Here is a 16,704-nt window from a genome sequence, read left to right on the forward strand (position 1 = left end):
TAAAAAAAAATAAACATAACAGTATCTGGGCGCCTGGGTGGCCCAGTCAGTTAAGCATCTGACTTTTGATTTCAGTTCAGGTCATGATCTCATGGTTCGTAAGTTCAAGCCCCTCAATGGGCTCTGCAGGACAGCGCAGAGCCTTTCTGGGATTCTCTCTCCCCCTCCCTCTCTGCCCCCATGCATGCTCTTTCTCTCTCAAAATAAATAAATATTAAAAAAAATAATAATAACAGGGGTGTCCGGGTGGTGCAGTTAGTTAAGCGTCCAACTCTTGGTTTCAGCTCAGGTCATGATCTCATGGTTTGGGAATTTGAGCCCCATGCTGAGTTCTAAGCTGACCGCATGGAGCCTGCTTGGGATTCTCGCTCCGTCTCTCTCTGCCCCTTCCCCACTCTCTTTCTCAAAAATAAATAAAAATTAAAAAAAAAATAATCGTAGGGGCACCTGGGGGGCTCAGTAGGTTAAGCATCCGACTTTGGCTCAGGTCACGATCTCACGGTTCATGAGTTCGAGCCCACGTCAGGCTCTGTGCTGACGGGTCAGAGCCTGGAGCCTGCTTCGGATTCTCTCCTGCTCTCTCTGCCCCTCCCCCAATCATACTCGGTCTTTCTGATTCTCTCAAAAATAAACATTAAAAACAAAATACTACTAGCCAACATTACTAATAACACTAAATGCAGTTTACAATTTCTTTGCAGTTCTTTTATCCTTAGAATTTATCCTACTATGAACAAAGAGTAAAAATATTGTATTTTAAAGTCACTTGAAGTGCTTCTTTTCTCTCAGTGGGTATGAACTTGATTGCAGAGTTAAGTTTACTTGTTTCTATTTGATTTTAGTTTTCAGGGACTGGCTTCTTTTTGAAGTCTTTTAAATATACAAAATATATATGCAGTTCCAAAGGCAAAGCTATATAACAAGATACTTGTAGAGCAGTCTTGTCTCTTAATCCCTTTCTCCCTCCCTCCCCCTTTAGGTAACCAGTTTTCCATTTCCTATTTATCATTCTTTACCTTCCTTTCACAAATATGAAATATATATACATATGTACATATGTATACATATATACACACATATATACATATATTTGTTTCATATATACATATGTGTGTGTGTGTATACATATATATCCATTTCCCTCTCATTTTCTTACACAGAAAATACATCAGACACAGAAAATACATCAGATTTTCTATACCTTACTTTTTTCACTTAATATATCCTATGAAGGCCACTCCTTATCAGAGATAGAATTTGCCCTTATTTTTTAGGCATTCCATTTTTTGTGGACATATCGTAAGTTTAACCAATGAGCCCCTTCTAATAACATTTGGGTTGTTTCCAATCTTTTGTTATTTCAAATAAGGCCAAAATGAACAACTTTGATTGTAGGTCATCGTGTATTTTTGTAACTATCTCTTAGGGGCAGATTCCTGCAAAGGGCAGTTCTGCCTCAGATGTGATTTTGCTAGCTATTGCCAAATTCCTCTCCATAGAAGGTATACCATTTTATATTCCTGCCAGCATTCAGATCCTTTTAATAAATGTATTTTTAAAAAATGTTTACTTATGTATTTTGAGAGACAGAGAGAGAGGGAGAATCCCAAGAAGGCTCCACACTGTCAGCACAGAGCCCAATGCAGGGCTCTAACTCATGAACCGTGAAATCACGACCTCAGCCGAAATCAAGAGTTGAACACTTCACTTGAGCCACCCAGGCGCCCCAATAAATGTATTTTCTATTTAATTCAGCCAAAGTTGGCTTCTGTTTCTTATAAATAATAACTGTTTGATATACTGGTCTATCTCCTGATGGGGCAAGTTTTGAGATTTAGCCTAACTATATATGCACGCTGAATTTCCCTAATCATTATCTGTAAAGCCATCATATGGTTTTATAATGAGGTATTTATATACCCATTTTTCTATACTGTCATTTCACTCTGAGTATCATTTATAAAAAGAAGGAACGTGACAAAGCTTCATAAAACCAGGATATTTTCCCAGAGTCTGTTAAGTTTTCCAACGAAAAAAGTTTAATCTTCTAAAAACTTCACTATACAGAATGAGATCAATTTTTTTCACATTATTAAGATTTATTCATCAGTCTCAAAAACCATGCCCATCATAAATATAAATTCCCCATAATCAATCATTTTTAAGTGGAATCAGATTAGTTCTATTAACACAAATTGAAATAAAATGTAAGATTCCAATATCTATCTTTAAGTAAGAGGATCTTGAGTTTATCTCATTTAATCAAATTAATAGGGTGGCTCCTGAATTGAGGATTATAATATGCAAAATGATTTTGACCTGTGGTTTTTCAAACTGTGGGCCATGATCCATTTAGCAGATTGTGAAACTAATCTGGAGGGTTCTAAGCAGCATCAAATTCAAACAAACAAGTAAACCAAACAGAAAACAAAGGACACCTTATAGAGTAAGCATTGTTTAACATACATAAACACAAACATAGATGTATTGGGTTACTACATATTGTATTATTGTGCAGTGTGTCAAAACAGGTTTGAGAAACATGAATTTAGATTCAAACTTTTGACCATTTCAATAATAATAATAATAAGAGGAAGTCTGGGGAAAAACAAACACTTGTAAAAGTCCAGTTTTAAGACTGATTTATAAGCAAATATGAAGAACCAATTTCTGTATCTTTCCAAATTTCCTGTACCTTTGAAATCAGGTAGTGCCCGGTCATCTACTAGCAGCATGGGTCGAACCTGTTTCTGCTCTACTAAATTTCTGGCTGCAGTCAGAGAAGTGAATATTTCATCTTCAGAGATATCAAACTCCAATTTTTTCAACCTTTCCAATAGGTCTTGCTTGCTCTCTTTGGTTGTATTGGTCACAAACCTAACCATTACAGAAGTACCACGTAACCTGGGAAAGCAAAATTCAGATGTCAATAGGCAGCTTTTACATTCTAGCCCCATACAACCTAATTTGGTAGCACTTGCCAAAGGTCAGAAAATGAACGGTAAGTCACCAAGTAAATGTTTTTATGGCAGATAAGCTTTTCTGTAATCTACCTAGATATTTCTTTTTTTTTGAGAGAGAGAGAGAGAGAGAGAGAGAGAGAATGAGACGGGTGGAGGGGGGTGGATGGAATGGGGGGTAGAGAGAGAGAGAGAGAGAGAGAGAGACAGGGAGGGAGAGAGAGAGAGAGAGAGAGAGAATATCTTAAGCAAGCTCCATGGTCAGCACAGGGCTCAATCCCACAACACTAGAATCATGACCTGAGCCAAAATCCAGAGTTCGACATTCAACCAACTGAGCCCCTCAGGCGCCCCTCTCCCCAGAGACGTCCTATGGACCGCTTAATCTCCAAAGGCTGCAAAGTCAAATTGTAAGAGCTATGTTTACCTTTTTGAGGGCCTTCAATAACTAAGTTTTACTGCAGGGTTTTAGTAAAGAAGTGAAAAAAAAACAAAGCTCCGTAACTACTGTACTCTCAGATTATGAGAGATAAAGTTATTGTAGAGATTGTGTACCAGTGCAAATTTCTCTCAAACACGGGACAATAGAGGCCAGCAGAAGTTCGGTGACTGCTCTGCTTTGCACAGCTGGGTGCCAGCAGAGCTCAGATGAGACGGAACTCTGATCCATGTTCTGGTACAGCTTCTGATCTACACTAAGAGAACAGGGGATACCTCAGAATGTTTTTTCCTCCTTCCTAGTCAATTAGAGACTGGTAGACCCCCATGTGTTACTAAGTTAAGAAACAGAAACTATCTAGAATGCTCAAAGACATATTCCAGTTTTACACACTGAAATGTGTTTTCCCCTTGAACTATCTACATACAGGATTGTTTTGATTCCATGATCTGCTTTTGGAACCTAAACTGGCAATCAGGTACCAGAAAGAGAATTCATGAAAGCTTTCTTTAAAAATAAAAATTATTTTCTTGGTCCTACAGTATTCTATTTTATTTTTTAAAGTTTACATATTTATTTTGAGAGAGAGAGAGAAAGAGAGAACCCCAAGCAGGCTCTGCATTGTTAGCACAGAGCTTGACACAGGGCTTGAACTCACGACTGTGAGATCATGACCTGAGCAGAAATCAAAAGTCAGACCCTTAACTGACTGAGCCACCCAGGTGCCGCAGCTCTACAATATTTTAATCTAAAATCTAAAAATAATTTTAATTTAGCAAAAATTTAAAATTTTATATTAATACCCTGTTGCTTTTTATTTTATGCCTATCTTGAATGGACATAAAATGTAATAGCACTAACCACAATTTAAAAAATTTTTTAATGTTTATTTTTGAGAGAGATAGAGCACAAGCAGGGGAGGGGCAGAGAGAGAAGGAAACACAGAATCTGAAGCAGGCTCCAGGCTCTGAGCTGTCAGCACAGAGCCCGACGCGGGGCTCGAACTCACAGACCACAAGATCATGACCTGAGCCGAAGTTGGATGCTCAGCCAACCAAGCTACCCAGGCGCCCCAGCACTAACAATTTAAAAGAAGCAAGCATAGAAGTCAGAAAAAATCTTTTTAAGTATTCACCCAAAGAACATTAAATAAATCTGCATAATTAAATGGTTCACTGTAATCATGATTAACTGTATAATATCTGTGTGATAGCTCTTCTGAAAAACATATTAAACTTATCTCTCAAAAGAAACTGATTACTTCAACATAACTATTATTAACAAAATTAAAAATGAACAAGTTCAAGTTGTGAAATTACCACATCACTTTTAATGAGGATTTTTAAAAAACTTTTCTTTTTACTAGTCCCTCAACTTCCCTTAGTCTGTTTGTTTCCATAGAAACCAAAACCAGGGGTGCCTAGGTGGTTCAGTCAGTTGAGTGTCTGACTCTTGATTTCGGCTCAGGTCATGATCCCAGGGTCATGGGATCAAACATGGAGCCTGCTTGGGATTCTCTCTCTCCCTCTACCTCTCTCCCCAGCTCACCTTCTCTTTCTCTCTAAACAAGAAAGAAAGAAAGAAAGAAAGAAAGAGAGAGAGAGAGAGAGAAAGAAAGAAAGAAAGAGAAAAGAAAAGAAAAGAAAAGAAAAGAAAAGAAAAGAAAAGAAAAGAAAAGAAAAGAAAAGAAAAAAAGGAGGGAGAGGAAGGTAGGGAGGGAGGGAGGGAGGGAGGGAGGAAGGAAGGAAGAAACCAAAACCAGAAGTGACACAGTATAGTGATTTCTTTGGGATGGAAACCGCCCAGTGCCAGTAAGAGAATAACTTGTAGGCTCCTGTCCCCCCAGACTGGCAGGCTCACAGTTTATGAGCTACTTAGAGATGTCACTCATTGTTCACCAGAAAGAAAAAGATTTTGCTTTCAATCCAGAGCAGAAAGCTCATCATTATGGCAGTAAAAGCTCTTGGCTTTGATCACGTTGCCCATGTATAATGAACACCATGACTTTAACTAAACTGATAGATTCCAACTGAACCCTAGCAGATTATACCAGGCTCTTCATGTCTGGTGTTTCCCCAGATGGAAAATAAGCTCCTTGAGAATACAAAATCCATGTCAATCTTTTGCTCTAATACCTGGCACTGTGACACTAGTCACTAGATTTTTTGAGTAACAGCACATTCTTGAATATTTTAAGGTTGGAAAATGATAAGCACCACATGCTAAGTATTGCTGATTTTTGAAAACTTTCCTAAATTATTTTAAAAGGAAGGTACTTAGCATTATTAGCTCTGTCATATGGCGGAGTGTTTTTTTTCAGAACTCAGAAGCAAACATTCACATTCAGTTCACTCTAACAAGCTTTTACCATAGTCTCAACTTGTATCTAGACTTGTGTTAAATACCGTGGTTGATACATCAGAAATAGAAGATAGTCTCTAACCTTTGAAAGCATTAAATTAGTTGATGGAAATAAATATAAAACTTCAAGTCTTGGGGCACTGGGTAGCTCAGTCGGTTAAGTGTCCGACTTCAGCTCAGGTCATGATCTCGTGGTCTGTGGGTTCGAGCCCCGTGTCAGGCTCTGTGCTGACAGCTCAGAGCCTGGAGCCTGCTTCGGATTCTGTGTCTCCCTTTCTCTCTGCCCTCTCCCGCTCATGCTCTCTCTCTCTCTCTCTCTCTCAAAAATAAGTAAATGGTAAAAAAAATAATAATAATAAAATTAAAAAAAAAACTTCAAGTCTCTTAACTAAATGTTACCTGATGAGCTGCACACTCAATGCAAGGTCTTGGGTGAAGGGGGAGCGGGCAGAACTATGCCTCTGTGTATGTGTGTGTGTTTCACTTTGTGATTCCAGAATTCATTTGTGATTTTTCCAATGCTATTTATTCCAGATTATTTAGAATCTTGAGTTTTCATTCCCAAATTTACATTACTGACTTAGATAAAGCCACACATACACAAAGAACAAAAAGACTAGATTGAAAGGCCAAACCTAATAAAGGTTTAGAACACAAGCGTTTGGAGGCTATTACAGGACATACATCTTCTAGCTAAACCCAAGGCAGTTCCTGTATATCTGGTAAGCTGGGAAAGTGCCATCTTAAGGCCATCCATTTAGCTAATGATCTGCCTTGGTAAAATGGCACTTACAAACATATTTGTCAGCTGAACCTGGAGAATAGCTTGCCTTTTAAGAGCTTCCTGTGCGCCTGGCACAGCTGCATCTTCAATGTGAAGTGTGCCATTGAGATCCACCAAAACAGCTTTTAACGCACGGCGTGCTGCCATCTTTCATTCCCTGGGAGAGAGCAAATGAAATTAAAAATACAGTTTAGGAAACAATGGACAATTAAAAACTGGTAAGTCTTCAAAAATATCATTTATATCCAGAAAGATACTGCTTAGTGTTACGCTGCTGCTCTTCTGGAAGAAAATGTGTTTTTAAAAACCAAAAATCCAAAATTTGGTCCATAGACTTTTACAATGGTTAGGTTTTTTGTTTTTGTTTTTAATCTTGAATTAAAACCATAGGAAGGGGAATGCTAAAAGAGAAGTTACTATTTACTTTCAGATTTCTTACATTAACTTTTTGGTGGAACAATTCATTCATTTATTTTTAAATATGAGCAAATGTACTCTGAGAATGAGTGATGGAAGCCCTAAATCATTGGCAAAATCTTTCTCATCTTTTGTTATATACAATGAAAATGTTCTAATCGCCCATCTCCACCATTATATTCTGATACGGCCTATGTGGTCAAGGAGCTACCAGTATTTACAGATTACTGAAGAGGAAATTTCAAGTTAGTTTAGTAATTTTAGTCAGGAGATGTTTTCCTTACCTTAACCACATCCAACTTTCCTTTTGTGTATTTTCCCCTTTAATTTGTTTATTATGAACTACATCATTTATACAGACGAGTATGAAAGAGATGCATGGTTCAAAAGTAACAGAGTAGAGGGGCACCTGCGTGGCTCAGTTAGCTGACTGTCTGACTCTTGGTTTCGGCTCAGCTCATGATTCTTAGGTTCGAGCCCCATGTGAGGTTGTGCGCTGGCAGCACGGAGTCTGCTTGGGATTCTCTCTTCATCTTTCTCTGCCCCATCCCTGCTCATGCTCTCTCTCAAAATAAATTAAAAAAACTTAAAAAAATAAAAAAGAGGAAGCTAAAGAAAAGAGGATGGGACTTCATTTTTAGTTTTCTTAAGCGTATTCATTTTTTCTTCCATTTTTTTGTTTTTATAATAAAACAATAATATAATATTTCACACATGCAAACAAGTATCAAAGATATCACCCTAAAAATTCCCTGTGGATCCCCTTTGTAGTCAACTGTTCTCCCCTCCACTAACTCCTGGCAACCACTAATGTTTTCTGTGGTTCTGTCTTTTTCAGAATGTCATAAGAATACAATCATATAACATGCAGCCTTTTGGGGTGGGTTTCTTTTACTTAGCAAAATGCATTTCAGATCCACCCATGCCTTTGCCAGGATCAATACAGTTTATTCCTCATTGCTGAATAGCATCCCATAATGTGAATATACCACAACTTATCCATTCTCCTGCTGAATTCCACCTCGGTATTTCCGGTTTTCAGTGATCATGAATACAGCAGTTATAAACGTTCAGGCACAGGTCTTTGTGTTAATGTAAGTTTCCAATTCATTTAGGTAAATAAATACCTAGGAGTGTGATGCTGGATTCTATGGTAAGCCCAAGTTTCATCTTTAAAGAATGTAGCCAATAAAGATATTTAAAAGAATATGCTACTGGCTTTGAAACCAATTCCAAAAAAAAAAAAAAAGAGTTCCAAATATATCTTGAACAATGGCAGAAACTTGTAGTCTCCCACGTTGTGTACTTTGAAAAGTAAATACATATTTGTGGATGAATAAACTCTGGTATGCTCATTTAAAAAAAAATATTCTTGGACTTGGGTTTCCAGTAACACAGCTGGCAACACTCCAAATGAAACCTAACAATACTAGATTAAAATATACACACACAACCCTCGAAAAACCTGGGGGTTAGGGATGCTGACTCCTGCACAGTCAGAAATACAGGTATAATTTTTGACTCCCCCCAAACTTAACTACTAATAGCCTACTGTCAACTGGAAGCCTTACTGACAACATAAAAATTGACTAATACACATTTTGTATGTTGTATGTATTATATGCTATATCTTTACAATAAAGTAAACTAGAGAAAAGAAAATGTTATTAAGAAAAATCAAAAGGGGGGGGTGACTGGGTGGGTCAGTCGGTTAAGCATCTGACTCTTGATTTCAGCTCAGATCACAATCTCACGGTTTGTGAGATTGCGCCCCATGATCAGCGCTCCGTGCTGACTGTGGAGCCTGCTTAAGATTCTCTCTTCTTTCTCTGCTCTCCCACTCTGCTCGCACACGTGTGTGCACGCTCTCTCTCAAAAATAAACATTTAAAAATTTTTAAAAAAGAAAGTCATATAGAAAATACTTTTCCATTATTATACTGTATTTATTGAAAAAAATCCCCATATAAGTAGACCAGCACAGCTCAAACCCGTGTTGTTCAAGAGTGTATACATGTATGTATATATATGTGTGTGTGTATATAAGCTTCAAGAAGCAAGGAAGAAAATAAGGAATTCTCAGATCTAAATAAAAGCAAGAAACCAGAAGGTCAGCAAAACACCATTTTGGCCCTAGAGCATCTGCCCACACTAGGCTACCTTGATTTCCCCCTCCCTTGGCTCCTTCAGGGTATAAAAGATAAAACTCAGAACCCACCTGAAGAGATAGACCCTCTCAATCTAAAAGCAGAGTCTTCACTATAAGGATGAACCAGAAGTAAACCATCACTGGCACTCCACCCCACATCATCTCAGTCAGCTACAAGAATATCAGCTGCTATGAAACTTGGCCCAGAGAGTGAAAGGAAGAAAGTGCTACAGCCAGCCCTGGACCATCAGCCAGCCCTGGACCCAGCCTACAGACATTATCTAAAGACAAGTCCTCAGAGAACCTTCAAGATTTTAATTAGGATGACCTTGACTAGCAGGGCCTGGCTGAAGCAAATGCAAAACCTCCCCAAATATTACTTTCAGCCCAAACAACAGAGAAATCCCATAAATAAAATAAAATAAAATTCTAAGCATAATGAGCAAGTTGCCTACAGAAACAAGGACCAGAAGGAAGAACGTCCAGAAACAACAATGCACAGAGCAGTCGTATAAGGACTCCTGTGATAATGTAATTATCAGTCACTGGATATGCCTATGTGTTTAAAGAATAAAAGCCAAGATTGAAAATCTGTGCAAAAAACCACGAAGAACTACCAACGTACAGATTCAGAAAGCCCAAAGCATTCCCGCAAACTAAATACAAAGAAGTCCATACCTAAACCGCATACACTGAAGGCAAAGAAAGGACGTTGAAGGCAGCCAAGGGAAAAGACACATTACTTTCAAAGGTGCAGCAGACTGACAGCTGACTTCACACTTGACACAATGCCAGCCAAAACACATTAGAATAAGATTTTCAATGTGCTGAGAGAAAGTTAACTGTCAACATGGTAATATATAAAACACCTCACGACTAAGTTGGGTTTATCCTACTGCTGGCTTGGTTTAAATTAGAAAACTGATTCCTGTTGTTTACCACGTTAATAGACGACAGAAGTCAAATGATGTTTGATCATGTCAATTCTTGCAGAAAAAGCATTTGATAACATTCAGTATCTATACACACTAAAATACTCTAAGCAATATAAAAATGGAAGGGAACTTCTTTTAGCTGATAAAGACTATCCACAAAAAGCCTATAGCCAACATTAGACTCACCAGTAACACACCGGAAACATTTTCTTTGAGATAGGAATAACACAAGGAATAACCACCACTTCCATTTAACAGTGTAAATAATACCCTAGATAGAGCAGTTAAAGCAAGAAAAACAAGGTATAAGAATTGGAAAAGAGCAAACTAGTATTATTCAGATATGATTCTATACATAAAAATTCAAGATTTTAACACAGTAGGAAAACACAGCAATTAATATTAAAAATCATTATCATTTCTATGTCACCAACGAATAATTAGAAAACTGATTTAAAAATGTTACTTGCAATAGTAGCATAAAATATTAGGTTACCAGGAAAAGTCTAACCAAAGATGTCAACTTTCTTATGGCAAAATTTTAAAACTTCAATGAAAGACACAAAGAAGACCTAAACATACAGAGACACCATTTCCATGGATTAGAACACCCAATGTTGTAAAGAGGTCAGTTTTCCCTATAATGATCTATAGACTCAGTGCAATTCGAATCATTATCTCAAAAGGTGTTTTGTGGAACTTGATAAGCTGGTTCTCAAAGCTATACATCAGTGCGAATGGCCAAAGATAGTCAAGATACTTCAGCCAAGACTGAAGAAGGAAAAGAGGGTGGGACCCTGCTTTACCTAATATCTGGATTTGATTAATGTGGTCTAGTAATTAACTAAGATCTTGTGGTATTAGCACATAATGAGACAAACTGATCACTGGAACAGGAAAAGATTCCCCACTCCATGTGTAGAAACCTGATACAAAAGAGGTAATTTCAGATTAGTGAAGAAAGAATGAGGTGTTAGAAAACTGAATAACCACAGGAGAAAAAATTAAATTGCACTCCCATATTACACCACACACAATTTTTTCCCAGGTAGATTGAACAACCACATGTTAAAGGCAAAACTGTGAAATGTTTAGATAGGAGAATATCTTCATGACTTGAGGATAGGAAGGGCTTTTTTAAGATATAAAAAGCACAGACCGTAAAGGAAAAGGCAGATAAATTCAATTACTGGAAGAGAGAATTTTTAAAAGTACTGGAAAGAGAGTAATAACATACAGAGTGAGTGAAAAACAAATTTCCAACACATGTGAAAAAGAACCAGAATCCAGGAAATATAAACTTTAAGTATTAAGACAAACAACCTAGTAGAAAAATGGCATAGAATCTCAATATATCCTTTACAAAAGAGCAAATCTGAATAGCAAACAAATGAAGATGTTCAAACCTCATTAGTAATCAGGGAAATACAAATTTAAAGCAGAATGAGATCACTGCAAACAAGAGATTGGCAAGGTTTAAAAGTCTGAAGATACGAAAAGATTTTCAACAGGAACTCCCATATGCTGCTAGTGAGCCAATAAACCAGTATAATCATTTTGGAAACCAGTTTGGAATCACCATACTCTACCACCCAACAATTCCACTCCCAGGTATTATATCCTGGAAAGATTCTTTCCTTCTGTACCATTAGACTTGAACAAAAATGTCCATAGCAGCACTGTTTGTTAGGAGCCAGAAACTGGAAACAAACAATTCAAATGTCTATCAATAGCAGAATGGGCAAAGAAATAGCGGTATATTCATACCCAGAAGACAAGCGCTGGAAATGAACAAACTACAGTTATGCGAATCATCCTAGATAACTCTCAGAAATTTACTAGAGAGCAAGAAGCAAGTCACGGAAGAATATCTTCAGTATGGTTTTTCATATTTTAGCATTCAGAAATAGGTATGCATACAAAGGTGTAAAGAGAAGCAAAGGAATGATTATCACAAGAATCCGGAGAGTGATTTCTTCAGGGGACAGAGAGGAGCTGCAAACTAGGAGCACAAAGGGAGCCTCTAGAGTCTTCTTGACCTAGATGGTGAGTATGTGGGTGTTTTTAATTTTATTAGAACTCTTTAAAACTTACATGTATGTTTGACCGACTCTTGTGTAGACATATTTCACAATAAAAACAGTCTGTTTATAGTTAATCAATCATTCCTTATGTATTTAATACAGCTGTAAACAACTAAATTAGTCCAGACAATTATTAATACACTCAGCATAACAACCCTCATCCACAAACTATTTTGATTTTAAACAAATCCCTGGTTCTGTCTTTTAAAAAGTATCTCTGGGGCGAAAAAAGGTGCACAGAGACCAAAAAAAGGAAAAAAGATATTAAGAGTTCTGGCTAATCAACATTATCTGTATTTTGTCTTTTTATAACAGTCTTATACATTATTCTACTTCTGAACTCGATTGTGACCTAAAATGGAGGATTACATCAACAATAGCATCAACTATTACCTACCTGCCAGGGCAAACTGCCAGTCAAAAGACTGGATTGTTCCTACTCTATTTGGATGAGTAACAGTTAAAAGGATTCTTTAATTTAAAATACACTGCAGCACAAAAGGTAAGGCTACACAAAATAAAGACAAAACATTCTCTTTTTTATACACAGAGGAACCTAAAATTGCTTCTCAAAACTCACCTTTTATGGGAGACATGTAATACTTAATAAAAAATGTTAACTCCGAAGGAGATTATGGAAAAAAATATAAACAAGGCTAGATAAACAACAAAAGAATTGTATTGTTAAAAAAAAACAAACAAACCTGTACAACTAGAGCCAGCAAATGGTCATAATAAATACCGATCATTTTAATCCTTACAGAAGCATCCACATAGGCTTAATGTTAACCACAGCATTTAAAAAGCCTATGTTTTCGCTTTCATCAGTTCCACAGAACATACCTTGTAAACTCTAAAATGCTCTCTCTGGAGCATTACGTATTTGACAATGATTGCCTGGGGCCTCGAAGAAAAACGCTGAGGTGACCCACTCAAACCTCAAAATATTCCAGCTCAGTGCACCCTGGTATAGGCCTTGACCACTTCTGCCATGATCTTGTCTGAAACTTCGTCATACTTGTTACTTGAACTATGAGGTAGTGTTTGCTAAAATATAATCGTAAAATAAATGTGTCGCTTCCAAAAGAACCGTAAAAGCTTCACAAGTAGTCCCCTGTTTTTTTGTTTATCTTGGGGCCATTGTCCCACCATCTCCCATAGTTTGAATAGGTTATACATGCAGCATACCTTAGGAAGTCATCAACAACTGAGAACGAATGGCATATATTCAATGCGAAGAAGAAAAGTAAATTCTCTCTCGTGCCAAAAGGAACTCTGCAAGACACTTCAGAAGGACCGCCCCCCTTGAATATCGCGGCGCATCTCAATCTAACAAGCCCTCGTTACCCTCAAAGCTGCTCTTTTCCCTGCAATTCTTGTGAGTGAGTGAATGGCAACCCCAGCAACCCTGATGCAGCCACCAGGCTCTCTCACTCCTTGCCCCCATCCAGTCAAATGCCGAACCATGTCAGTTCTACCTTCTTTGAACCCGCTCGCTTTCCTTCATCATTGCTAAAACGATCTTAGTTTTGAAATCGCCTCTCACCTAGCCTATTTCAACAACTTCCTAGATGCCGTCTCTGCTTCAAATCTTATTTCCACCCCAAATGCATTCCCTGAAGCGAAGCAGTGCAGTGAATGTTTGAATAGCAGCTCACCAGCTGTGTGAACTTGGGCAATTTTCTTAACCTCTCAGCCTCAGTTTCTATCACTGCTTAAGTAGAAAGATTACACCCACCTGTAACGGTTGATAGGATGATTAAAGAAAGTAATACATGTATTGTGACCAGTGTTGCCCACATGGAAAGGCTGGGTTATGTATCTGGGGGAGGGGAGGGTACATGATGGATTATCAAGAACTACAAAAATAGTAGTATGATATGATGCAAGGTTGTAAAGCATTAGAATAACTTGAGCATTTGGGAAAACATTTTATACCAAGCCAAGTACATACTTTGGTATGCCATTCAAATCTTGTGTAAATATTTAAACCAGACTTCAATAAACAATTTTCTCCTGGGAGGTTGTGGCTTTTCAATATAGGCCTCCTAGACCCGCCCCCCCCCCCTCCCAAATACAAATTCTCTTTTCTTCCCAATGTACTTCCGGTAGAAAAGTCTAGAACCACTGTATGCACTCAAAAAATGATACTATTACATAGTCACTATCCACTTAATCTTCCAGTTGATCTGCACTGTCCTCAGGATGAAGTCTGAACAATGAACACGGGTGTGCAGAGCCCTGGTTTACCTCTCCAACTTGTCTACTCCCACACCAAAGTTCCACGGCACTGAGGTCGGCCCCAAGGCCTACATTTGCCTCCCTCATCGCTGGACTTTTGTCTGGAACCACTTTTGTTCCCTGACTTCTACCACCCCTGGCCATCCCCTACGTCCTCCTTTTCCCTGGCCAACTCCTGCGGTACATAGGTTTCTGATTAGCATTCTTTCCTCTGGCATTCCAGAGTCCAACTCCTCTCCCAGGGCTGGGCCAGGACCTCCCAGCGTGCTCCTTCCTGCTCGGTGCCAACTGTTAAGCTCCGTGAGGAAAGGGGCTGTGTTCTTTTTCTGCTACACTACTCATCGCTCAATACAGACCTGTGAATTAACTCATGCATGCTGGTCACTAACTGGAAGGATTCCAAAAACAAAGGTCTATCAGCACTAACAACTGCGATTCCATCCCCTGAGTGGGAAAGGGCCCCAAGACTGGTCACTGCACTCTGGCCCAGTGCAAACTCCAGGACCTGGTCAGACTGACCCACAGGGACGCCAGCTTCAAAATACAGTCCAGGGGCACATTCTGAAGAATGACTACCACACGGGACTCGCGATGTGTCCCAGGGCGACGGACTGCCCCACGCCCCCGGGGCCCGGCCTAAGCTCCAGGAACAGCGCTGCGCGCATGCGTGGTGCCGCCCCCACCCGGAGGGGTGGGGCCGTCCTCACCGAGCGCGCGCGTGGGTTGGTCCGCGGCCCAAGAGGGGGTGGTCTAGGGACGCAACCGGTGTATCCCCGAGCCCTCTCATAAAGAAATGCAGCCTCCGTTATGGGTGGGTGCTCGCTCGTCCCAGAGCGGCTCCTCACCCCTGCTCCGCACGCCGTCCTCACCAAAGGCCCCGCTACCAGGAAAATCAGCACAGCCTCGCCGTCCGCAGCGTCCTCGAGACCAGCCCAGGGCGCCAGGCAAGCGGCCGCTGGACACCGGAAACAGGGCCGAGGGGCGCACCGGAAGTCCCTCCTCTCCCTATCTAACTCCGCCCCATCCGCCAGCAGCTCCCTAACCGTTTAGATTGTCCGCTCAGTTCTGCTCCTTCAGCACCTTCCAGAGGGAGAAGTTGTTCTTCACACTCGCACTCTCAAGGGCGCGACCAGCCAGCCCCAAATGGAAGAGAAGAAACCAAAATCTCCGCCTTTGCTCAGCAGCTGTGTCCTACAGCACCACTGGTGAACCAAGTATTGAGTACCTTTCTTTGCCACGCCCTACCTCGCTCCACTACTTCTTGCCTCTTCTGGATGGATATCGGAAGTCATCTCCTTGATATTTTCCTTGAAATACTCAGTCTCCGGAGTCATTTCCTGCTTTGCAACCGGAATAGCATCTGGCACTTGTAGCTGTCTATTAACCACTTCCTTAGGCAGCGAGGTTCCTCTTTTCCTGCATCAGCTATTACAAAACCTTAAGCTGTCAACTCTCGCACCCTGCCTCTCATCAGAGAGCTACCACAGGTCTTGCCTGTCGTCCCTAGGGGAGCAGTTCCTTGAGGTACATGGAAGCATGTCCCTCACTGCTCCCCTCCCATGCACATGTTGGGAGGCTCTACTTTGATCCCATTGCTGCCTTTGATTCAAATTAAACTCCTTCAGTGCAGTTGATCATCCTATGCAATCTCTATGAAAAGGACTAAATGAAAGACTTTCTGGAGCAGTCTGACATAATAGGATCACACTCTGGGACCCCTTGACTGGGGACCCATGCTGCCAGAACCCATCCAACATCCCCTCTGTCCAGAGCTGCAGTTGGCCATGTTGTGGGCTAGAACACTTTGCTTTGGAAAGTGTTTTCCTCCACACAGGGTCTAAGAGTTGTTTTTGTCTTATTATTCATATTTGCTAAGTCTATTTTCTCTGTGAGGGCATACTTGAAGGAAAAGAAATTTCCTAGTTTACCCATGAGAACTAAGAGCCGCAACCAGATTAAAACAGCACTGAAGGCTTCTAAGCAAGTGGATAATATATCTATCTATTTATATAATATATCTATATCTATAATATCTATCTACCCAAGACAATCTATATGTTCAATGCAATCCCTACCAAAATAACACCAGCATTCTTCACAGAGTTAGAGCAAACAATCCTAAAATTTGTATGGAACCAGAAAAGACCCTGAATTGCCAAAGCAATACTGAAAAAGAAAACCAAAGCTGGAGGCATCACAATTCCAGATTTCAAGCTGTATTACAAAGCTCTAATCAAGACAGTATGGTATTGGCACAAAAGCAGACACACAGATTAATGGAACAGAATAGAGAACCCAGAAATGGACCCACAAATGTGGGCCAACTAATCTTTGA

The 16,704-nt window shown here is 39.6% G+C and overlaps 1 protein-coding gene across 5 annotated transcripts in view; it reads right to left on the reverse strand.

The window, feature by feature from the left end:
* The window catches only part of HDHD2 (haloacid dehalogenase like hydrolase domain containing 2), a 69,512-nt gene extending 54,131 nt beyond the window's left edge, over nucleotides 1–15,381 (reverse strand). For 2 of the 5 annotated variants that reach the window (XR_008291432.1, XR_008291431.1), the window contains exons 1-3: nucleotides 15,215–15,368; nucleotides 6,591–6,701; nucleotides 2,696–2,904 (exon numbers count right to left, since the gene is read on the reverse strand). Coding sequence is in view for 3 of the 5 variants with exons in the window: in XM_015069984.3 (XP_014925470.1) it covers nucleotides 2,696–2,904; nucleotides 6,591–6,691 (310 nt within the window). In the remaining 2 variants the exon portion in view is untranslated. The other 3 variants (XM_015069984.3, XM_015069986.3, XM_053205557.1) reach the window with 3 other exon arrangements.
* Between the last annotated feature and the right edge of the window lie 1,323 nt (nucleotides 15,382–16,704).

The sequence above is a fragment of the Acinonyx jubatus genome, chromosome D3 (assembly GCF_027475565.1).
Source record: "Acinonyx jubatus isolate Ajub_Pintada_27869175 chromosome D3, VMU_Ajub_asm_v1.0, whole genome shotgun sequence".
NCBI classification, from domain to species: Eukaryota; Metazoa; Chordata; class Mammalia; order Carnivora; family Felidae; genus Acinonyx; species Acinonyx jubatus.